This window comes from Bos grunniens, chromosome 5, assembly GCF_055505025.1.
Source record: "Bos grunniens cultivar Pamir isolate PY7600 chromosome 5, Bosgru_T2T1.0, whole genome shotgun sequence".
Taxonomy (NCBI): domain Eukaryota; kingdom Metazoa; phylum Chordata; class Mammalia; order Artiodactyla; family Bovidae; genus Bos; species Bos grunniens.
The window spans coordinates 68916937-68941748 of NC_141169.1; the positions used below are offsets into that span (position 1 = coordinate 68916937).

At 40.8% G+C, this 24812-nt stretch overlaps 1 protein-coding gene across 5 annotated transcripts in view; it reads left to right on the forward strand.

The window, feature by feature from the left end:
- Positions 1-24812, forward strand: part of TXNRD1 (thioredoxin reductase 1) — a 128280-nt gene that overhangs the window by 85489 nt on the left and 17979 nt on the right. For 3 of the 5 annotated variants that reach the window (XM_086401084.1, XM_086401089.1, XM_086401088.1), the window contains exons 3-11: positions 3011-3133; positions 3394-3466; positions 5880-5999; positions 15185-15327; positions 15715-15830; positions 17229-17454; positions 19108-19200; positions 19777-19853; positions 21313-21469. In XM_086401084.1, the coding sequence (XP_086257210.1) occupies positions 3011-3133; positions 3394-3466; positions 5880-5999; positions 15185-15327; positions 15715-15830; positions 17229-17454; positions 19108-19200; positions 19777-19853; positions 21313-21469 (1128 nt within the window). Of the gene's footprint in view, positions 1-1705; positions 2037-3010; positions 3134-3393; positions 3467-5879; positions 6000-15184; positions 15328-15714; positions 15831-17228; positions 17455-19107; positions 19201-19776; positions 19854-21312; positions 21470-24812 lie in introns of all 5 variants that reach the window. The other 2 variants (XM_086401086.1, XM_086401085.1) reach the window with 1 other exon arrangement.

Below are 24812 nucleotides of genomic sequence, written 5' to 3' on the forward strand. Positions count from 1 at the left end.
CAGTCCAAGGGACTCTCAAGAGTTTTTTCCAACACCACAGTTCAAAAGCATCAGTTCTTCACCCATCAGCATTCTTTATAGTCCCGACTCGCACATCCGTATGTGACTCCTGGAAAAGCCATAGCTTTGACTAGATGGACCTTTGTTGGCAAAGTAATGTCTCTGCTTTTTAATATGCTGTCTAGGTTGGTCAAAGCTTTTCTTCCAAGGAGCAAGCATCTTTTAATTTCATGGCTGCAGTCACCATCTTTAGTGAATTTGGAGCCTGATTTTGGAGGGGGAGAATAAAGATGACTTATTCTAATTTTAAAGAGATGTTAATTGCTTTCTGTATTGTGCCTTTCTGGGGAGTCTGGAGCAGTGTTTACTAGGGGTGGGTTAGAGGAAAGGCACTGAGAAGCAGATAGAAGAATGTACATTCTGTAAGCCTCACCAACAGCTGCTGGGGAGAGGAGGGTATATGTTTACATCTCTGTGGGTAGTTCTCAAAATGTGGTCCAGATCCCCACCCCAACTCCTACCCCTTCAAGAAGTCCTTTAGGTCAAAATGATCTTAATAGTAACTTGCTCTTTGTCTTTTTCACTCTGATTCTCTTACAAGTCTGCCATGGAGTTTTCCAGAGGTTACACAGCAGGCGATGTGGTGCAGCAGACTGAACACAAAAGAGATGTGCACTGTCTGTTACCAACAAACATCAGAGAATTATGAAGATATAAAATAATGCCACTTTTCTCACGAATTAAAAATGTTTTTAATCAGTTGTTTATGTTTAGCAGTAATGTTTTTATTTAAATTTTAAAGATATTTTAATAGTTTACATATTTTTACATTTAAGATATTAAAAATTTTTTCTTAGTTTTAGTTTCTAACATTCAAAGCCCCATCCACATTATTCAAAGCTCTTTGTGGGAAATCCTAAATAATTTAAGGTTCTAAAGGCATCTTGAGACTGAAAGTTTGAGAACTCCTGTTCTTTATCAGCTGCTCTGGTCAGTGGCCACTGTTTCTAGCAATTTAACTGGAGAACGGGGGACATTTTTCTCCCGTCTCTCCTTACGCCATCTGTGTGCTTCTTCCTTATGCTGTAGAGGAGAAGGAGGTGTATTTCTGTCTGTCTTACATCTCTGGTGGGCAACCTCTTCCTTAGAATTGAATGACAGCAACTTCAGTTTTAAATTGGATTATAATTTTAAAACATCATGTTTAGTTCTGGGGTCAGCTGAATACCTCAATTCCCTGTCCTTCTGATTTTACTTTACAGAATTAAAAATATTCAGGTTCACTCAGAGCTTTCTTTGTAAAATTGGTGCACTTGTTGATACAATTTTTCTTAAACTTGAACCATAAGAACCCAGGTCTGATACAGAATTTCAGTAGAGAGCAGATTATGATGGTTGGTGGAGGAAGCATGCTTTTCAGCATGACAGTTTCCTTCTTTGTTTTATTCAATAGTAGAGGAAGTGGTTATAGGAACTGGGTGGTTTTTATATAGGCAGCCAGTGATTGTGTTCTGGCACCATCTGTGTTGAGGCTTAGATTAACAATGGTTATTTTCCTAGAAGAACATCTAGCTTCATTTATTTGTTAATTCTTCTAAAGCAGCGAGTCAGCCCTTATGCTGTGAGATCAGCTAGAGAGAGTAATGCTTACGACCTGAAGCTCATATTGATCCTTTGATCTGAAGGGATGTTTTTCTCCCCACAGTGTCTTGCATTGGAGGAGGAACCTCGCCATAATGCCAGTTGATGAATACTGGCTGTGTTTACCAGCCTTTCATGTTAGACCTTTTGTGCAGACGGTCAGGATGATGCAGTCATGCCCCTGCTGTTCCTGGTTTCCAGGCGTCCTCCCTTTAGTCCCTGAACCGTCATGCATACCTGCTGCACTGCCTGCGGGCAGCCGTGCCGCGCCTCCTCCACCTTTTCACACCGCACCCTTTTCCTCATCCCAAGCATCCTTTTCTACTGACCCTAAGCTCTGCCTTTTGCCCCCCACATCTGATGGTAGGCAGGAGGAAAATGTACAGTCTGGGCTGGTAAGTCTGGGGGCTTTTTTGATTATGAAGGTTAAAACTTGATTTAAAAAATTTTGTGTGTGTGTTTGGTAACAGCTGTTCCAATCATTCTCTTATGTTAGCAGATTTTTGTTTTAATAAGAAGAAATTTTAAATGCATCACCAAAACAGTGTTCCACCCAAATATGTAACTAGTGTGTTTTAAAATTAGTAGAATCAAAGGATTTTGTAAAATTAAAAATTTATATTATAAATGCCAAGTATATGGAAAGTAAATATAGGTAACTTCATGCATAGGCAGATTAAAGAAATGAGCTTTATCTGCCTAAGGGTCACTTATTTATTTAACTCCGCCCCCCCGCCGCCATCCCTGTTTATTTAAAACATCTTATGAAAGCAGGGACTTTTAACTTTTCCTGCAGGTAAATGGCAGTTAATGATTTTCTACTGAATTTTTGGATTTTATGCTTTACCTAAACAATGTAGAAAAATACTTCGCTAACTTGTTTCAGTTGCCGTTTGCAGGGTCCTATCTTACTCTATAACCTTCGTATACTCATTATTCTACCTTTGACTAGAAAGTATAAATGTTTGCCAAATTGTATTGAGTCTACTAAAAACATACAGTACAGGTGTTTTTAAAATATAATTTAAAGCATAGTTTAAAAATCCTAGGAAAAAGCTGATCAAACTGAACTCAGGTGTAAGTTAATTCTTTTGGGCCATCAGGACCTTAGTTTTGTGTACTCTGCAGACCCGTTACAGTAGCTGTCTGCCACGTGGAGGGGGCATGAGGACAGTCCTACCACCAAGCAGGTGACTGATCACCACTTGAGGGAAGGGTGAACATTTCCCATTGTGTGCTGTGATGTAACAAACTGTGTTTCTCCTTTGGAAGTGCCTTCTGTTTTTCTTCAAAGGGTCCTTTCACAACTTTTCAGACATTGCTGCTTTTGAGTTAAATTGTTTTCTCTTCCATTGTTTTTCTTCTTTAGGCTTCTCAGGAAAACAGACTTCAAAATCCAGTGAAAATGAATGGCTCCAAGGATCTCCCGGAGCCCTATGACTACGACCTCATCATCATTGGAGGGGGTTCTGGAGGACTGGCAGCCGCCAAGGCAAGGCTCCTTGTGTGTCCTGGGATATGGGGAAAGTAGTCAGATCCTGACAACTGTAATCTGCATGTTGTTAGAACTACCCTTGTTTAATTTTTACGTTGGAGTTGCACTAGTCATCTTAGTATATGAAATTCTCAGGTATTAATAATTGGTTATGCTTTAGACATTATAACTGTGTTAAAATAACATTGATTTTTAATAGTTCATTTCCAGTCCATCATGTCAACCATTCCAACTCATTTTAATAATTTATTTTCCAGGAGGCAGCCAAATATGACAAGAAGGTGATGGTTCTGGATTTTGTCACTCCAACCCCTCTTGGAACTAGATGGGGTAAGCTTTTAAAATACCTTAGAAGTGAATTTGTAGGAGCAGATTTTCCCCTGGCTTTGGTTTGAATGACTTCTAAAATCCAATTTTGAAATTAAATAAATTAAAAAAAACAAACAAAACACCTACCTCCTTCACTTGTGCTAGGTCAGAATGGACTCCAGTTAAATGTTGAATACTTAGGTTCCTTGGCACAGAGTCAAGATAATACAAAACCGTATCCACAGCTGTTCTGATGATTTAAAGATAAATATTTGAGTAACTTAGTATATTTAGGGGCTTAATAAGTGAAAGTTTAAACTCTTCCTGGATTTCTGTTTCAAATCTGTCTCCTGTGTCCAACAAGAACTGGAATTAGATCCCTTAATGGATAGCCCTTGCTTCTTCTTAGTCTTGGTGAATTCTGTGTTCATTATTTATTCAATAAATATTTATTGAACACTTACTATGAACGAGGGCTGTGGAGATATAGCAGTGAATGTGTAGACCTGATGTGAAGTTCCTGCTTCTGTGGAGTTTACATTCTCGTGGAAGACAAAAGATGAACAAGAACTTTACCAATTGTGATACATGGTACTGAAAAAGTTACTTGGTGGAATAGAGAGGAACTGGGTAAAGAAAGGAGTTTAAACTTTGAGGCTGTTATCAGTGGCGATCTCTGAAGAGGTGGCTTTTAGATGAAACCCAAAGAGTAAGAATGAGCCAGCCCTGCCAAAAGCTGAGGAAGAGTCTTCCAGGCAACTTTTCTCTTTCTCACAAGAAGGTACATACAAAGGCCCTGGGGTAGGTTTGGTGGTTGTGGCATGGGTAGTAGAAGCTGGAGCTAAGACTGGAGAGGAAGGCAAGTGTCAGACTGTACAGGTCCTTGTGGACCAAGATGAGGGATTTGGTCCTGATAATCCAAGCATAATGGGAAACCTTTGGGAAGGGGAGTAATGTGATAGGTAAATTTCATCAAGATGACTTGGCTGTGGAAATTAGAAGGAGGCAGGAAGTCTGGGTAAGCCAGTGTCACAATTTCTGATTCATTCATTCATCAGGTACTTGTTAAGGTGTCACCTCATGTCAGGCATGTTCTTGTACTGGATGTAGTCCTGCTGGCCTGTGGAGCTCACACACTGTGGTGCCACTCAACCAGCATTCTCCTTGGAGGGCTGCTGGTTTCCCAAGCTGTGCAGTCCTCTGCCGTCTTGCACTCTTGGCATTTTGGGTGCCTCTCCATTTGGGCTGCTTACATTATGTTCTAATGGAGACAGGTTATCACCATGTTCTTTAAGTTCAGGGACACTAACTCTTTTTAGGGACAGGCAAAGTGTTATGAATCCTTTGGTGAGAATCAGTGAAGGCTGTGGACCACCTCTGTGAAAATTTGCTCATGTACCCTAGACTTTTTTATTACTTTTTGGCTGCATCGTGTGGCTGTGGGATCTTAGTTCCCCTAGTTCGACCAGGGATCAAACCCATGCCCTCGGCAGTTAAGTGTGGAGTCCTAACCACTGGACTGTCAGGAAATCGCCTTTACCAAACTTTGCATGTGGTTTCAGACCCACTGCAGTCCAGCCATGCCCTTTAGTGGCAAGTATAAGGTTGTACACAAAGTAAAGTCTCAATATCTGGCTTTTTTATCAGCAGTCAATTATGAATTTTTGAAGTACATGGAAGTTGTGGAAGTCTGCTCCTTTTCGTTTTAGGGCAGTTTTGCGGTGTTTAGTCTGTAAGGCTCTCTGATCTTAGAAATGTTGTGACTTAAGGATAAACTCATATAAACAGTGTTGACTACATTAATGAATTGCGATGTTTCATAGAATAGCATTGGGGCTTGGAGTGGGCCACCCAAAATATGCACTATGGCACGTTGATTATTTTGAATTAAAGTTACTTAATAAACGACCAGTGGGACACTCTGGCCCTCCTTTCTGTTGCCTGAAAGCAGGAAGTACGTCACATGAAAGGTGCACTCCCTACATCTAAGGAAGTAGAAAGACACCCTTTCCACAAAAGATAGGGAATTTGGGGCTGAGAAGCCTAATGTAAAGAAAACTGTTACTTCTTTACCTGTTATCCCAAACCCATACTCTGTTTTGATTCTTAACTAATTGAGCACCCAAAACGTCAGTTTCTTTGTCCTGTCAGTTCCTCACAAATGTATTCTTTCTTTGTCTAAAAAATAGAAAAGCTGTTTCATTTGGCTACTTCTTAGGTCCCATTTCTATGAAAGCCTCATGTGCACAAATTAAAATGTATTTCTTTTTCTCCTGTTGATCTGTCTCATGTCAGATTTGTTTGTCTAACCACAAGAACTGAAGAGGGGTAGATGGGGAAGTTCCCCTCTCCCTTATAATGATAATAACCATTGGCCCTTTTCTTTGGAGGATTGTACATCAGGCTATAAACTGATTTTGCAATGCTTTTGTAGGTCTTGGAGGAACGTGTGTGAATGTGGGTTGCATACCTAAAAAACTGATGCACCAAGCAGCATTGTTAGGTCAAGCCCTACGAGACTCTCGAAACTACGGGTGGAACGTCGAGGAGACAGGTACGTGGGGGAAGCTGCTCGTCCATTTGTGCTGTTGAGGGGCTTGAGCTGGGATCTTGCAGTGCACCATCCATTCTTACGAGACTAGCATATAACCTGGAAGTTGTTTCTATTTGTTTTTTTTAATGGATAAAATCAGTGTGGTTAAAAAAAAAAAAACAGTGTGGTTATCCTGTGTCTTGTTGGCTGTGTAGTAACTATTCCAAGTAACTATTGTACTTGGAATATCTTTTTATAGCAGAAACCCAGAATTCTTTCAAAGAAATTCTCATAATTCTAGAGTTTCCTATGGAAATGCAAATTACATTTGCTTTCCCTTGAAGCTGTTATTTTTCTCTCATCCAAGAAGTCTTGTTTAATGAGCTGATATTTGGGAGGGTTATTTGTTGAGAAGGGGGTTTTGTTGGATTAAAAATATTTACAGTACCATGGAAACCACATCCTTTTCTCTTGCCCAACAAAAAAGGCAGTGAGGAGCCTCAACCTAATGGAGCATACATGTATCACGTAATCTGCTGATGGTCTACCTCTCTTCTCACCTCTACCCCACCTACCCTGCAAGTTACTTACTCCCGTGTCTGAGTACCTGAGACTGCCATTGGTCCACTCTTTGCTTCCTGGGAGCCTGCTGTCAGTGTACCCAGTTCACAACAGAATCTCCTTTCAGTTAATGAGTTAGATTTTTTCAGTAGACTTTTCAGAAATCCTCCTAGTGAAGTTATATAATATTACTATTACTTACCCACTATTTGCACTTGGTTCTGTGCTGGGGAAATATATAAATAATACAAATCTGTAGATTCACAGGTTCTGTTTTCATCGATGTGCTAATATCATTGATACACCAGCTAAGTACCCTGGGTGCCCAGAGGTGGGGTCAGTAAATGATTTAAGAGGTGACTGGAGATGACTTTTTAGATGTTGTGTCCTTGACAATAAGCAGAGGAGAGGATAGTCTGTTCTTTAGACAGAAGAAAAGGAACAAGGTTCGTACTTGGAGAATAGTAAATACGTTGGCATCTCTAGAGCAGGGAGCATGTGGGAACAAAAAGCAGACAGTTGCTGTGGGCTGAATGCCCTGGACGGTTTGGGATAAGGGTAGGAGGAGGAATGTGGACCAGCTTAGTGAGCTGCAGTTGTGCTGAGAGCAAGTTGGAACAGATGTTTCATGGTTCTTGGGATAGCAGGAAGAAGAGGGGAGAGGAGGTAAAGACCATAGCTATAGCAGAGAGGAAGCTCCTGTCTTTCCTCAGTACCCGCCTCATGGCTTCACTGGGGTCCTGCAGGTCAGGAGTCATGTTAAAGTTAGATCATTTTCCATATTCTCCATTCCATCTTATTGCAGTACATGTATGAGCCTGCTGTCCCTGAAGGGGGATCCCGTTGTTCCATTTGGCAGACAAGCAGACCGAAGCTCGAGCGGGGGTGTGAAGTGGTGCCCCCATATCATAGCTAAGAAATTGGCAGCACTAGGGCTTCCCTGGTAGCTCAGCTGGTAAAGAATCTGCCTGCAATGCAGGAAACCCTGGTTTGATTGCAGGGTCAGGAAGATCCCCTGGAGAAGGGATAAGCTACCCACTCCAGTATTCTTGGGCTTCCCTGGTGACACAGACGGTAAAGAATCTGCCTGCAATGCAGGAGACCTAGATTTGATCCCTGGGTTGGGAAGATTCCCCTGGAGGAGAGCATGGCAACCCACTCTGGTATTCTTGCCTGGAAAAATCTCGATGGACAGAGGAGCCTTGCAAGTCTCTCTGACCTCAAAACACATGGGGTTTACACAAGTGGTCTTCTTTCAGCCCTCATTGCTTCAGTGGCAACTCCTCTAGAGGACCAGGGTTTTGGGAGCTGTTGTAGAAGCAAGTACTCAGAGCTTTTGACCTTGGTCTGTATGTACCTCTCCTCACCATTCTCTCCCCAAAAGGGGCAAGTTCTATGTGCAGTCTGCAGGCCACACTCGAATTTCCCTTCTGGGTCTTTGGGAGGAAAACCCAAGAACCACTCATTTTATTTGCTAACCACTCTCATAAGATCTGTAATCCACCCCTGTCCTTCCACACACACTCTTTACGAGTATTCTCAGGGAGACTTCATTCCCTGGGGCCCCCAGGGATAAGATCCTTTCTTCACCTCATTGAAGTATAGGTTATTAGAGTAGACAGATGTGGGTGGTAATTCTGACTTTGTTGTTTACTGCCTGTGTGGTGAGGATTAAATACAATTCAGTTCAGTTGCTCAGTTGTGTCCTACTCTTTGTGACCCCGCAGCACACCAGGCCTCCCTGTCCATCACCAACTCCTGGAGTTTACTCAAATTCATGTCCATTGAGTCAGTGATGCCATCCAACCATGTTATCCTCTGTCATCCCCTTCTCCTCCTGCCTTCAGTCTTTCCCAGCATCAGGGTCTTTTCCAGTGAGTTGATTCTTTGCATAAGGTGGCCAAAGTATTGGCATTTCAGCTTCAGCATCAGTCCTTCCAATGAATATTCAGGACTGATTTCCTTTAGGATGGAATAGTTTGACCTCCTTGCAGTCCAAGGGACTCTCAAGAGTTTTCTCCAACACCACAGTTCAAAAGCATCAATTCTTTGGTGCTCAGCTTTCTTTATAGTCCAATTCTCACATCTATACATGACTACTGGGAAAACCATAGCTTTGACTAGACAGACCTTTGTTGGCAAAGTAATGTCTCTGCTTTTTAATATGCTGTCTAGGTTTGTCATAGCTTTTCTTCCAAGAATCAAGCGTCTTTTAATTTCATGGCTGCAGTCACCATCTGCTATGATTTTGGACCCCCCCAAAATAAAGTCTGCCACTGTTTCCATCCATTGTTTCCCCATCTATTTGCTATGAAGTGATGGGGCCAGATGCCATGATCTTAGTTTTCTGAATGTTGAGCTTTAAGCCAACTTTTTCACTCTCCTGTTTCACTTTCATTAAGAGGCTCTTTAGTTCTTCTTTGCTTTCTGCCATAAGAGGGGTGTCATCTGCATATCTGAGGTTATTGATATTTCTCCCAGCAATCTTGATTCCAGCTTGTGCTTCTTCAAGCCCAGTGTTTCTCATGATGTACTCTGCATATAAGTTAAATAACCAGGGTGACAATATACAGCCTTGACGTACTCCTTTTCGTATTTGGAACCAGTCTGTTGTTCCATGTCCAGTTCTAACTGTTGCTTCCTGGCCTGCATACAGATTTCTCAAGAGGCAGGTCAGATGGTCTGATGTTCCCATCTCTCTAAGAATTTTCCAGAGTTGTGGTCCACAAAGTCAAAGCCTTTTTCTTTTTTTGTCAAAGGCTTTTTAGATACAGTAAAAGTAAAGCAAAGCAAAGTTGCTCAGTCATGTCCGACTCTTTGCGACCCCATGGACTGTAGCCCCCCAGGCTTCTCCGTCCGTGAGATTTTCCAGGCAGGAATACTGGAGTGGGTTGCCATTGCCTTCTCCAGGAGATCTTCCTGACCCAGGGATTGAACCCGGGTCTCCCTCATTGTAGGCAGACGCTTTACCGTCTAAGCATGGGAAACGGGGAATAAATGCAGAAAATATCTGAGTCACTCCTAGGTAACAGGCCCCAAGAAGCAGACGTGAGCACTTTCAGCTCCCTTGCATGGCCACCAGGTTAGAATAAGGTTCTTTGCCTAACGTCACAGAGCTAGGAGGATGTGTCTAGCTTCTAGCCCACACTCCTCTAACTAATTGTACTGCCTCCAAGGTAGCTGTGGTTTCCAGGAATTTCCAGTCTGTTCCATAAAAAGAGCAACATGAGGCTAGCGCTGTCCTATTTCCTCAACAGTTTCTAGCTAGAAACCACACAACATGCTTGTCCGTATTTTCCTGAGAATGTGATTAAAATACCTGCCAGCACCTGCCAGCCTTAGTTTCGGTCCCTTCCTCCTGGACCTTCTTCTTCTAATTTTTCCCTTCAGAGTGTCAGCCAATTGGAGTAGACTCTGCCCGGCACTTTTCTTGGTTCTTTGTTTAATGGATTGTAGAGAAACATCTGTGGATCTTTAGAAACTTGTATGTTTGAACCAATTTATTTCCCTCAAAGAGAAGGGCATGTAACAAGAATACTAATTTGAAAAAGTCTAGAGTTTGATGGAAAATGCATGGTCGTTCCAAGCAAATTTTGATTTATGCGGTAATATAATTTCTATATAGTGTCTTCTTCTTCATAGTGAATGTCAGTGGCCCTTAAATTTCAATAATAGTTCTGGGGAGGTACAACTCATGATCATTAAAATATTGTTCATTCATGGGAGGTCTCATACTTAAATTGGTATGTAGTTGATGTTAGCTTTAAACTGTCAACTCAAGAAAAATGAAGTAGGTGGAACAGAATAGCTTAGTTTGGTAAGAAAAGTAGGAAAATACATGTAACAGGTCTTTAGAATCTTTAAGAGATAAGTATAGGCCTCTGCAGAATAAATTTTAATAACAGGGTCAGCAAAGTATAATTCTAATAAGTTCAGTAATCAAATGAGTGATGAAATATAACTTGGTGAATTGACAGATCTTCTTTCCAGCAAAAGAAAAGTTTATAGTTGTCACGTAACAATAATAAGAACTGGCTTTACTTATTTACATTGACTTTATTTCTAAAGTACATAAGAAACTAATAAATGTACAGAGATGAGGTGATAAAGCAGCCACTACCAGTGTACTGCAGCTCTGCACAGTAAAATCAGCAGGAGCTTTCTGAATTTTAAAACATAAACCAACTCAAAAGTTATCTTGTGTATCTCTACAGAAGTTATTTTATTCAACTAATTTAACAGTTTTAGCTCTTTCGTGTTTCTTCCCCTTTTCCAGATTTTAAGATAGAAATATACTTTGTATTTTTATACCATCCACCTCTTGTAGATCTATGTCAGGGACAGTAATCCCAAAGTCTCTGATGGGAGATGTGCCCTCTATTTAAATCCCTTCCCTCTTCCTAAGTGGAAGCGTGGTGGCTTCTTTATTGTTGTCTTTCTCATTACTCCTTGTGCCTTCTGAAGCAAACTTTGGCTTCTCAGTGGGGACCAGAGCTGGGTGCTGTGGGAGTGGCTGGCCCGGCCTGCCGGGATCCACCACCCAGGGAGCAGTCATCGCCACCCTTCTTTTTGTGCTAAAATGTTGGTGGTGAAGGATACAGTGGACTTAGACAAACACTTTATCATTAGATCTTTGAGGAAGAAAGAAACTGGAGGTATATTTTTCAAATGAGAAGCTGCTAGAGGCTGTTGCTCCGTGTTCCCAGGAGATGAGGCGTGAATGCTTATTTTGCATTTTCAAATAGAAACACATCTAATCTCATGCCCTTGACCAAAGAACAGTGCTTCTATTTTCTTGGAAGACTGTCTTCTCTGACACTGCAAATAGCTCTGAGCCTGGTGAGGGAGGAAAGGCCCTTTGGACCTGAACCAGGCAGCACAGCTGAATCTGCCTGTAATGGGGTGGGAGGCAGGGAGAGGGGGGTGACTTGTCCAGGACTCAGCCTGTGCTCTGCTCTTCTCCTGAAAGCTCCAAGATGAGACTGTGATAAGAGAAAAATTACATGAGCTCAGTTATGTAAACTGGAGGAATTGGTCCTTTCTGGAAGATTTACTGGCTTCGTATTTTCTTCAGATATATCTGTTCGATTTCCCTTGTGCTCAAGAATTAAATGTACCTTTTAAAAAATTGAGCATTTGTGAAGTTTTAGGATCCCATTGTCCTTAGAGAGAAAGCACAATTATTGGTTTGCAGTTGGGGCCTTGCAGAGTTTCTGGATGCATGTATTCTCTTACCATGCTCAGCTGACGGTTCACGTACAGTGTGTCTGTGCTGCTGTGAGTTACCGTGTAGCCCTGGGCAGGTCATCCATCCATCCTTCATTTCCCTGTGTATATACTGGAAGGAATTTGTGCCCCTTCAGGGTATTTGAGGCATAAGTGAGCAGGTGCAATGAAGATGAAAGGATGCTAGTAGCTCTGTTAGTCTGAATACTGTTGTCGAACCTAGGGGTGTATAGTAGTGAGGGGCGGTTCAGGAGCATGAGAGAATTGGCTTAAGACCCAGTTGCTAGGATGGGCATAAGGGCGCACCCAGGTGAAGTACAGTCCTTGCCTAGGTAGCTGGAATCAGCATTGCAGAGGGTCAGCATTAGGTTACCGCTGGTTGACCAGGCCAGTGGAATCGGGAGGCCTGGGGGAGGTGCTGGGCTGTGCCAGTGGGTGGGCTATTTAGGAATGGGGAGTGTCCACGTGGTATATGGGAATGCAGGAAGGTGGGGGATTTGGGGAATTACTGGAAAGCAGGGCAGCCCTAGAGAACTGGGGTTCTGCTCATGTAACCACCCACAGTCCAACAGGAATCCGGTTACCACCAGCAGTATGTAAAGTAGGAGTTTGGATTTTGTGAGACTGAAACTCAGTTCTCAGAATGAAATGCAAGACCAGGACCATAGGAGCAGCTAGAGTATCTTGATGCTAAATCCCAAAGTAGTGGGCTGCAGCTTTTTTCGTTTCTTCTGCCTGAGCATAACCACACTAGAGATTGGTGCCTGCCTACTGTACCCGAGGATGAAGGGACTTAGGCCCCATGTGATATCCAAACTCCTCAAACCCCTTTTCTCTACCTAACAGTTACAAAGTTTGTCCCTAACAATAGAATTAGTGTTGAATTAGGTCTAATCATGGAATTTCTGTCATTGAAGTAATTTTTTTGTACAGGTACTTAATCCCAACTGTGTCTTCTTTTCGAATATGGTATCTCTTGTAAGATTGGCAGAGCAGAATCCACTTAGTACTTCTACCACTGTAAAATTTCAGAGTGAATTCTGCCTTTGATCTTGTTCCTCCCTGGGCGTGTTATTAGCATGCTGTGCTGGACAGCTCCTACTTGTAAGGAACCAAGGTAGAAGATAGCGTCACAGGACATCCCTGTGTCAGTCAGTTCAGTCTCTCAGACATGTCCGACTATTTGAGACCCCATGGATTGCAGCACGTCAGGCTTCTCTGTCCATCACCAACTCCCGGAGCTTGCTCAGACTCATGGCCATCGAGTTGGCGAGGCCACCCAACCATCTCATCCTCTGTCATCCCCTTCTCCTCCTGCCTTCAGTCTTTCCCAGTATCAGGGTCTTTTCCAAGGAGTTAGTTCTTTGCATCAGGTGGCCAAAGTATTGGAGTTTCAGCTTCAGCATCAGTCCTTCCAATGAATATTCAGGATTGATTTCCTTTAGGATTGACTGGTTGGATCTCCTTGCAGTTCAAGGGACACTCAAGAGTCTTCTCCAACACCACAGTTCAAAAGCATCAATTCTTTGGTGCTCAGCTTTCTTTATAGTCCAACTCTCACATCCATACATGACTCCTGGAAAAACCACAGCTTTGACTAGACGGACCTTTGTTGGCAAAGTAATGTCTCTGCTTTTTAATATGCTATCTAGGGTGGGCATGGCTTTTCTTCCAAGGAGCAAGCGTCTTTTAATTTCATGGCTGCAGTCACCATCTGCAGTGATTTAGGAGCCCAAAAAAATAAAGTCTGACACTGTTTCCACTGTTTCCCCATCTATTTGCCATGAAGTGATGGGACCAGATGCCATGATCTTAGTTTTCTGAATGTCGAGCTTTAAGCCAACTTTTTCACTCTCCTCTTTCACTTTCATTAAGAGGCTCTTTAGTTCTTCTTTGCTTTCTGCCATAAGGGTTGTATCATCTGCATATCTGAGGTTATTGATATTTCTCCTGGCAATCTTGATTCCTAGTTGCATCAGAGTGACAACCAAAACCACTACCAATAAAACCACCACTGATAAAACCACATCTGGGATTTGCTTAAAATATTTTAGTTAAAAAGAAGACGTGTTATGTAATGAGATTGGTTAAATGTTGGTAATTGTTAAATATGGATGATTGGCACATGGGAGTGAGTTAATACTATTCTCTTCCATTCCTGTGGGGAAACAGTGAGTCCTGTCTCATATTTCCATGGTGGTGGATGGACATCAGACAGACAGGCTGGTCGAGGCTCTCTGTAACATCTGCTAGGCCCTAGCACCTGGTCCCCCTGGCCTCATGACCACAGTGGCCTCCAGAGTTCCCCCACCCCAGCTGAACTCACATCTGAAGGTTTGCTCCAGTTTTTCCAGACATTTTTTGGTTCTATGAATTGAATCCCTATAATCTGTTCTCTGGGAGGCCACAAACCAGTTTTTGTGCTGTCGTTCCCACTTCCAGAGGCCGGCTGCTGGTACCCATAGAATTGATTCTAGTACTTCTTGCCTGAACCAAGCTACTTAACCCTGACTCTAGGACTCAGACTGCTCATTTCTGTGTTAGAGGCTTTCAATTTGTGTTGATTCTCTTCTTCCTCCTTCCAAACCACAGCTTGCCCAGAACCTGCCTTCTTCTACCACCAGAGTAGATTTTACCTGTGTCCTATTTTTTCAGTCATTGTTGAAATTGTTAATGAATGAATGACAGGATTTGTTTTTGTCCATTGAAATTCAGTATTAGTGCCTTTGCTCAAAGAATTAATTTTATGATAGAATTTAAGAATCTTCCTCTTTGATGAGACAGGAGGTTTGGGAGATAATGAAGCAGACTGTTAAACTTCTGTCTGGACCAGGGATCGGCACACCTCTGTAAAGGGCCACATAGTAAATATTTTAGGTTTTGTGGGCCTTGTGGCCTGTGTCAGAGCTGCTCAGCTATGGAAGTAAATAATCGTGGCTGGATTTTAGTAAAGTTTCATGTATAGAGGGGGTGGTGGCTGAGTTTCACTGCTGGGGCCTTAATTTGCCAGCCTCTGGTCCAGACACTGTTTCCAGCTTATTAGTACTCCAAACCTGGCTACATCAGAGTCCCTTGGAGATGGATATACATTCCAAATGCTAGGTCTTTTACTTACGCACCCCACTGACTCAGCAGTCAGTGTTCATAGTCCAAGGTAAAATTCCTGTTTGTTTCTAGATAAAGAAGAAAAAAGAAAAAAAAGAAGAAGAAGAAAGTTTGGATATAGTTATTTTAGTCTTAAAAATTTCCAGGATTTTTATACTAATTAATTGTTTGGTAGTTTTCTAAAGGGAGAAGATACTTGAAAAGGTTGTTTATGTGCTTGAAATGAAGGTCTTGCTGTTTCAAACCAGTTCCTGGGAACTGGTACTTGTCAGGCGGTTGAGAAGCTTAGCATGGTGTCTGTCTTTCTTGTGCAGTTAAACATGACTGGGAGCGAATGACAGAGGCGGTCCAGAACCACATTGGTTCTCTCAACTGGGGCTACCGCGTGGCTCTGCGGGAGAAAAAGGTCACCTATGAGAACGCATACGGAGAGTTTGTGGGGCCTCACAGGATTAAGGTAAGCATGTGACTGCCTAAGAAGGGTTTTTTTGGTTTTGTATCTTTAAGCTTTTGTTGGGGGAGAAAAAGTGAAGGTGATTATCCTAATAAAGATATTAGTGACCCAGACCATCCAGTTGGGTGATTTTGTGGTCACTTCTTAAGGGCTTTCTCTTGTGGTGTAGTGAAGAATAAGAGGACTGGGTTTGGGGCCAGATTAGCAGGATTTGAATCTTGGCTCTATGTCTGCTTCCTAGCATTGTGCCCTTGAGCAACCTCTCACTGCATTAGCAAATTGTTAGGAAGATCAAATTGGTCACTGTAGTTAACAGCCTTTTGAATTACAATGTTGACAATTCTAAAGGATAATAAATTATTAAAAATTGATATATTGGTTCCTTTGTAGGCAACAAATAACAAAGGCAAAGAGAAGATTTACTCAGCAGAGAGATTTCTCATTGCCACTGGTGAAAGGCCGCGTTATTTGGGTATCCCCGGTGACAAAGAATACTGTATCAGCAGGTAAGGACAAATTGTGGGAGAAAAGAGGATTTCTGCTTTTTCTGTTTTCTTCAAATCCTTTTAATCCTTTTCCTAGAACTTAAGTTTTTCACGACATTTTTGCCCAAAGGAACAGGGAATTAGGGAAAAGAGGAAAAAACTTTAAACCAGAGAACATTAAAAAAATTCAGGATTATAAACATTGGTCATTTTATCACCCAGAGTTAATATCTCTACTCATATGTAGGTTATGCTTGCAATATTTATATTTGAAATTTATATGTATGTGAGTATGTCTTATAAATGTATACTATGTAAAACCCAGATGAATATTTACAGATACTTTGGAAAATAATTGATACATATGTCTGTACTTTTTTTTTTTTTCTTGCAAAATTAGGATTACATTTCCTTGCAAAATGTAGATACTATACAACTTAGAGGATAACAGGCCATTTAGGTTTCTCAACCCTAGTTTTTCCTTACTCTTTGCCATTTGAATGGGTGCAGCGTCAATGCAGAGGGACCCTCTGAAATCAGTGAGTCAGGCAAGGTTTTGCTGTGCGGCTTATTTTTGCCCATCAAGTGGAAATACTGGTGACATTATTGTTCAGTAGTTTTGAATTATGATGTTATTAAGGTAGATTGTTGATAAATATGTCTCCTTGGATGCTCTTTTCCCAGGAGTTTCTTATTTTCTGATCATGTTATTACTATTTATTTTTAGGCTTTTTTCCTTTGTAATATGAGTTTATCCTGTGAACCTTTGCCCGGGATAGCTCAGTTGGCATCTCTCGTTTTCACTGTCTTAGATGAACTCCCTTGTCATATTTTTAAAAATTCGTCTACCAGTAATACTTTTAGGATCTCTTATGTCTGGTGTCCTCCTCACTCTGCTAGAAGATTTTGTCAGGCTTTACTTTGAATGGTTTTTATATTACAAAACCCACACGTTGACAGCTTTTCTCCACCTCTCTCCCCACCGTTGGTGATTGGTGTGGTGGTTGAGGAAAAGTAACACAGGTTTTCCACCTCAGAGAGAGCTGGAGTGGTGGGTCGAGGGTGGGGTTTGGGTTTGCACATGTGCGATTTTAAACACGTAAGTGGAGAATTACTCCAAATAGTACAAAATAAGCTTGTTTGGGAGTTGGACTAGTGTCAGAGTTGCTATGGTTTGCTGTGCTCACCCATGGAAGCTCGAGCTGCTCCCACAGCAGTTGAGTGGTGAGAAAGGAGAGTGTCTGAGACCTTATAAAAATTCCTCAAATATTATGTGTGTAGCTAATCAGGATGGTTTTAGTCCTAAAAATGTCTTGTTCTTAAGAAAGTAAAAATACCTACTTTAATTTGGGTCATTATACACATATGGACATTTTTCTGTTCTTTTCTTCCTTTAAAAGAAAACTTTTTTTTTTCCAGTGATGATCTTTTCTCTCTACCTTATTGCCCGGGTAAGACCCTGGTGGTTGGAGCATCCTATGTTGCTTTGGAATGTGCTGGATTTCTTGCTGGTATTGGTTTAGACGTCACTGTTATGGTACGATCCATTCTCCTAAGAGGATTTGACCAGGACATGGCCAACAAAATTGGTGAACATATGCAAGAACATGGTATCAAGTTCATAAGACAGTTTGTACCAATAAAAGTAAGTGGGGTTGCCTGGAGGTTTGTTGATTCTATACTCAGATTAAAAGGTGAGAGAGTTGGGGTGGGTGAGGGAAGAAGCCTCCTTTCAGCATTATGAACCATTGGGGATATTGTCATTCCTCAATTGTGTGATTTAGGTATATATACTATTTCTACCTAAATAGGTCCTACCACCTAAATAGCTTTGTTCCTATTTGCAGATTAATGATTTCCTTCCCCTTTCAACTTTACCATCTTTTATTCTCTTCTGTTGAAATGCTTTGCTTTATGTGTTCCATTATTTTATTATCTTTGACCTGTTATATTAATACTTGCTTTTTTCCTACATACCAGTGATTTAAATAAGAGTTTAAGACTAGACTGATTTTTTTTCTTTCAAAGACGTTTCACCTTAGTATACAGTATAGTCCACAGATGTACTGTATTATTCTTGCTTCCCTGGAAATGATTATCGAATTTTGTTATGTCGGCTGGCCTTGTTTTGCTTATTTAATCTTCTTTTCGGTTCTTTTGAAAGTGCTGAATAATATGCCAAATTCGGTACTTGTTAACCACAAATGTTCTGATACACAAGAGTGACAGAATCGATCACTTGACATATCTCTAACAGATTCCTGTAGGGCAAGTAAGGATGAGCTCATATTGTTTAAATTAAGGAGTTTTATTGTAATATTGTTTAAGGAATTTTAGCTGTTATTTTAAAAATTGCTTAATGGGCTAGTAACTTGGGGTTTTTTTGTGGGAGCATGAATCTCTTGATGCTGGTAAATAACAGTATAAGTGTGGGGATTAGAAAGACCCGAGTTCAAATCCTGTTCTGCCAGTTTCTTGGCATGTGACTCTGGGAGAATGACTGCCCCAAGCCTCACTTTCTTTTGTGAAATGATAATTGATGACATCCATCTCACGGTTCTCATGAGAATTCTACTAGCATTAGGACTGTGATTAGAAGAAACAGCTGTGTATATATGCTGTACTGATAAAAAGTAGCATCTTCCTTTCTAATCTCTGAACATTTTGGATGTCGTGGGCCCTTTGGGAACATGGTGGACTGTCCCTACTGAAATAAGCCTGTGTCTGTGTACATAACATTCTGCTCAGTTTACCAGGGTGATTTAAAGATTGTGGGCTTTCCTGGTGGCTCAGACAGTAAAGAATCTTCCTGCAAGGCAAGAGACCCAGGTTCAATCCCTGGGTCAGGAAGATCCCCTGGAGAAGAGAATGTCTTTCCACTCCAGTATTCTTGCCTGGAGAATTCCATGGACAGGGAAGCCTAGTAGCTACAGTCCATGGGGTCGCAGAGAGTTGGACATGACTAAGCAACTAATTTTAAAATTTTTTTCTCAGAGATTGTAGTGTGCTTTCTCTGGCTTTTTTCTTTGCTGATTTGTCTCTGAATTTTATTCTATTTGAGAATTATTTGAAGGAAAGCCCCTCTAACAAACAGTAAGCAATGAGAAAGAAGGGAATAAGTAAAAGAATCTCATGTCGTCCTAAAGATGTTGATGTGAGGGAGATGGGACATAAAAGACCTTACAAGCAGATGTTGTATTTTAACTTTGGGTTAACCAGATAGGAGAGGACATAATTATCCACCTTGATATTGACATGTGTCTTTATTGTGGAGTAAAACCTTGTATTGCTTTCATAGGTTGAACAAATTGAAGCAGGGACACCAGGCCGACTGAGAGTGATAGCTAAGTCCACCGATAGTGACCAAACCATCGAAGGAGAGTATAATACGGTAAGGAATGGACCTTGGTCATACTTCATTAGAAAGCAAATCACATGCTTATGCTGTATTTGCTGGGTTGCTGTTTCTAAACTGCTGGTTCTGTTCCTATTCTAAGACACCTTTATTACTTACGATATTATAATTTGTTTTGGTACAGGGATGGATTTAAATTTTTTCTACTGTAACTTAAATATTATTTGTCAAATGGTTATTGAAAAGTATTAGCGTGTTAAAATGAGCTAGAATTTCTCCGTCTCATGTTCTTGTATTTCCCCAGCCCACCACTTAAAAAAAAACAAACTTCAGTGGTAGGCTATGCTTTGTCTCTATACTTGGCTAAATTTACTAAGGAATTGTTAATTCTCTTTTTCTTAAGAAATGTGTACAGCTTCTTACTATATCATGTTTAGAAGATTTAATTTAAATGATTTTGATTTGTTTAAACTCTTGGCATTGTTTTCTTAATAGAATATTTCTTTCCAGGTCTGGAACATGAATCAGATTGGCTTAATGGAAAAAAATCTGATGAAATAACTCATGTACAGCCTTTTTATTAACAGTCACTATATATTAATGATTTTTCAGGTATTGCTGGCAATAGGAAGAGATGCTTGCACGAGAAAAATTGGCTTAGAAAACGTGGGGGTAAAGATAAATGAAAAGTAAGAAAAGAATTTTTATTATGTTTTATTAAATACTATTTCAGTGATTTATAAGGTTCCTTAGTAGTGAAGTTTTAGGTGTTTGCTTGGTTTCTCTTTCGTTTGGCCATGCAGCACGTGGGATCTTAATTCCCTGACCAGGGATGGAACCCTGGCTCCCTGAAGTGGAAGCATGGCGTCTTAACCACCGGACTGCCAGAGAAGTCCTTGGAGTTTTAGATTTTTAAAGTTAGTTTTTACCACAGTTGGAGCATTCCCTTTTTAAGCTTAGAGGACTCTTCATTCAGTGCTTATCACCGTCTTTCCTGTTTGTCTCCCCCCCCCTCCTTTTTCGAAATCTAAATGAAAGATGCACTGGCTTTAATTTTGTTTCTTTAATGTGTATATGTACAGTAAAAGATCCAACTCCTCACTGAATTGCAGTTACATGCTTTAAAAGCTTCATTGAATATGCAGATTTGAACCAGGTTTAAAGCTACCAAGTCTTAGAATCACTAGAGTGGTCACTACGTTTCTAGTGACAGCTGCAAATACGAAAACTTTGCTGTTTTATTAGCTAAAATCCTTTGCACTGTACCACTGCTCTGGATAATTGAGACTCTGTTTTCTGCTTCTGCAAGGGGCATGGGATATTTTCCCAGTATCACCTTTCCTACATCCATTTGAAAACAAGTGCTGTGAAAGGCTAGGTGCCTTGGAAATTGAAAATAGAGAGTCCCCACTACCGCCCACTACCGCCCCCTACCTCCCTTCCTTCTTACAGGAGGAACATTTATTCAGAAGAGATTTCTTAATCTTAATATGAGGATTTTTGTTTTATTCTTTTCCCCCTTGGGTTGGAGAGACAAGGGAGTTAAGGAGGTCTGATAAGATTTAGTGGACCAAGTGTCCCACCGTCTTGAAAACCTACTTGCCTGTGTGCACCGGGACCAAGGTTTAGATTTTATTTAATATTAATAGCTCACACTTATTCTGTACTTACCAGGGTCCATGGACTGCTGTGTAAATGTTTTGTACACATTTCTCATTCAGTTCTCACAACCCCTTTAGGTAGATGATGATATTTTTTTCTTCTGTTATTCCCATTATCATCATTCCCATTTATAGGTGGGAAAATGAGGTTTAGAGATGTTAAATAGCCCTCCCAAGATCACAGAAGTAATAACTAACAGACCTAGTTACTGCAGTTCAGAATCCTCCTTTGTTCTTAACCACTGTGTTCTACTTTTCCCATTCCACGGTTTCTTAATAATTTTCTTATTCCTTTGATTTTCAAAATAGCTAGAATGTCTAAGCTTTTGGCTCCTCTGAGCTTTGTTGTTGTTGTTTTGGTAATACATTAGAACATCACCCTCAGCCAGACTCCCGATTTTGGGTTTCTTTGGGAGAAAGGGGATTTTGTTGGACTTATTAATTAACAGTGGTAATGGATAGTGCTTTTAACTGAATGAATTTGCAGGACTGGAAAAATACCTGTCACAGAGGAAGAGCAAACCAACGTGCCTTACATCTATGCCATCGGTGATATATTGGAAGGGAAGCTGGAGCTCACCCCCGTGGCCATCCAGGCAGGAAGGCTGCTGGCTCAGAGGCTGTATGGTGGCTCCACTGTTAAGGTGAGTGCTGGGGCTGTCAACACTGAGATGCTATTCGCAGTGGTCCTCCTGGTGCTCTGGGTAAGCTGCTGGTGAAGTTTTCCAGGTCTTGAATAATTTAGTTATTTTGATGATGGCATTCCCATATGTGCTTTAGTAACTATTCTAGGCAAGACATTGTTACGACCTCTCTACCTTTGTGATTTATTATGGACATTGTCACTCTCAGAATCAAACGAGGAGTAAAATGAGCTTGAGTAAATCACGTTTCAGCCCTGTTAGGTTCTGTAAATTCCTAATAATTGCATCTTACATCCATTCATTATTACCAATTGGTGTATAATGTTCTAAATCTGTTTATGGCACCTGACTAGGCTATAAAAGGATTTGAGAATGTAAGTAAATAATATCAGTCTTCAGAGCTGTTTGAAGTGATATTCAGGCTTTATTCCCCCATCCTTTATAAAAATAGATCTCCTGCTCTTGGAATGTTGAATGTGTTATATGAATGTTCTAAAGTGATTTTAAAAGTCAGTGGAGGAAATTAAAACTCTTATTTGTATCTTATGAGACTAGATGTCAAGAAAAGAATAAATATGCTCAATTAATTTTTTAAGACATTCTTCAAAGAACAGCTTTAACTTCACAGCAAAATCGAGAGGAAGTTTGGTGGCTCAGCGGTAAAGAATCTTTCTGCAATATAGGAGACGTGGGCTCAGTTCCTGGGTTGAGAAGGTCTCCTGGAGAAGGAAATGGCAACCCAACTCCAGTATTCTTGCCTGGAGAATCCCATGCACAGAGGAGCCTGGTGGGCTGCAGTCTATGGGGTGGGAAGAGTTGGACACAACTGAGTAACTCAACCACCACCACCATAGAGATTTTCTATATATCCCCTGCCCCTAATTATTATCAATGTTCCCTTCCTAATTATTTTTTTAAAAGGATTCTGGAAATTATTTTTTAAAAAAGGATGGTAAAGAATTTAGTCACTCTCCATTTTCCTTGTGCATAAATCATCATAGGTTGATTTAGTTAGGTTATAGCAATGGAGCCTCAAAAATACTGCTAATAAAATTTGTGACAAGCATTTTGAATGTGTATGGGGTTAGTTTGGATTGTAGTATAATAAATCTTAATATTTTGAGATTAACAGGATTGAAAAGAGTTTTTAATACAAGGTTGTCTGATCATGCAGGGAATAGTAGTTGGTTCATAGTCCATGGGGTCGCAAAGAGTCGGACACAACCGAGCGACTTCACTTTCACTTTTCACTTTCATGCATTGGAGAAGGAAATGGCAACCCACTCCAGTGTTCTTGTCTGGAGAATCCCAGGGACGGGGGAGCCTGGTGGGCTGCCGTCTATGGGGTCGCACAGAGTCAGACATGACTGGAGCAACTTAGCAGCAGCAGCATATTACTATTTGGAATAAACTTAACTGCCTCTTTAAATGAATTATGTCTTTTATACTTTTGGAGTTTTTGAGTTTATGGTAAATCAAGAAAAGGTAATTCAGAAATATAATGAGGTGCATTTAATTTCTTTTTTTGGACCTTTTTATCTTTTTGATTTCCTAAAGTGAAAAGGAAAAAAATTTTATACCAATAATAATCAGAGGGAAAATATGCAAAAAATTGCTAGGAAATAAATGTGGAATTACTGTAGCACCAATTTTCTTAAAAATCCAGTGAATCCACCTACTTTGGACATAAACTTCTTTGTGTGAGCAGAGTACTATATTCTAGCATCTCCCAGGTAGAGCAGATTCTTTCTTAAAGTGCCTTCAGCTTTTATCAGCCTCTCTTTTTTTCTTGTCCCTTTTTCATGCCCTGTTTTTTAGTCTAACTAATAGGACAAGTACTTTACTGAACAGGAAAATAAACAAGTGTTGCTAAGTCCCTGAGTTTGAAATCTCGTCAGTCTGTCAAGGATAGTAAACAAAACTGCAATACTAATAGATACCTAGGTTAATTGTATTTGGGGAAATTACACATTGTTTTAAGAACTGTGTAATCCTTTTAATTTTGTCCCAAGTGCATTAATATATCATTCCCATATATCTGAGAACATTAATGGATCCACATCCACCTGCCTTCCTTCTGCAGGAGCAGCTAGCTGTCTGTTGAAAACTTCAGCTTAACATAAACACCTGCCTAAATTAAATCTGTTGTGGGATTTTAAGAGAACCCAAATTGAATAATGGGTGTTTGTGTCTTCCTCCAAAATTGATAACATGTATTCATTGCCCTATAAGAGTGTTTGGAGAAAAGAGGACAGAGAGCAGCTGTGTTTGTCCATGCCTGGCACTGTGCTCAATGCCGTGTACGCACGCACCTCATTCCACTACAGAGCAGCTATAGAGACTGATGACACGTTACAGGGAATTAGGTAACTGTCCAAGGTCACAATGCTTGGAGGCAGCCAAGGCAAAAATCTAGTCCATATCTGATTTGTAGGTACTGCTGTGTTAACCGTGAAAATGCATCTCGTAAAGACACCTGAAATGGTAAAGAATCTACCTGCAGTACGGGAAACCAGGGTTCGATCCCTGGGTTGGGAAGATTCCCTGAAGAAGGGAATGGCAACCCACTGTTGTATTCTTGCCTGGAGAAGTCTATAGACAGAGGATCCTGGCAGGCTACAGTCCATGGGGTCGTAAAGAGTTGGACACGACTAAGCAACTAATGGAGAAGGCAATGGCACCCCACTCCAGTACTTTTGCCTGGAAGGTCCCGTGGACAGAGGAGCCTGGTAGGCTGCAGTCCATGGGGTCGCTAGAGTCGAACACGACTGAGCGACTTCACTTTCACTTTTCACTTTCATGCATTGGAGAAAGAAATGGCAACCCACTCCAGTGTCCTTGCCTGGAGAATCCCAGGGACGTGGAAGCCTGGTGGGCTGCCGTCTATGTGGTCACACAGAGTTGGACATGACCGAAGCGACTTAGCAGCAGCAGCAAGCAACTAACACAAAGACATGAGGAAGATTTGGGAAGTATCAATTATAAAAGGTGATGAGGGTAGAAAAGATGTCTCAAGACTCTAAAGACTACCACTTGTAGTAGTTTAGTACAAGAGGTGCTTGTACTAAATGAAGTGGAAAGTATATTGAAAAAATTTAAATGAATCTTTTTAACAGTAGATTAAAGTCATTTTCAAAGCTGCTAAACATATTTGCCCTTAAATATTCTGTTATTTTTGGGAACATGAGGAAGGAGAAAAATATTTTTATCATTTCAAAAACAGAGAACAGATCATAAAGGTGAGTCAACCTGTAGGTGATGGACATTCTAGTAAGCTCTTTAAAAAGCCAGATGATAAGACACATGTACCAGCTTTAAAAGATTGTAATGGGAACTTATTTGA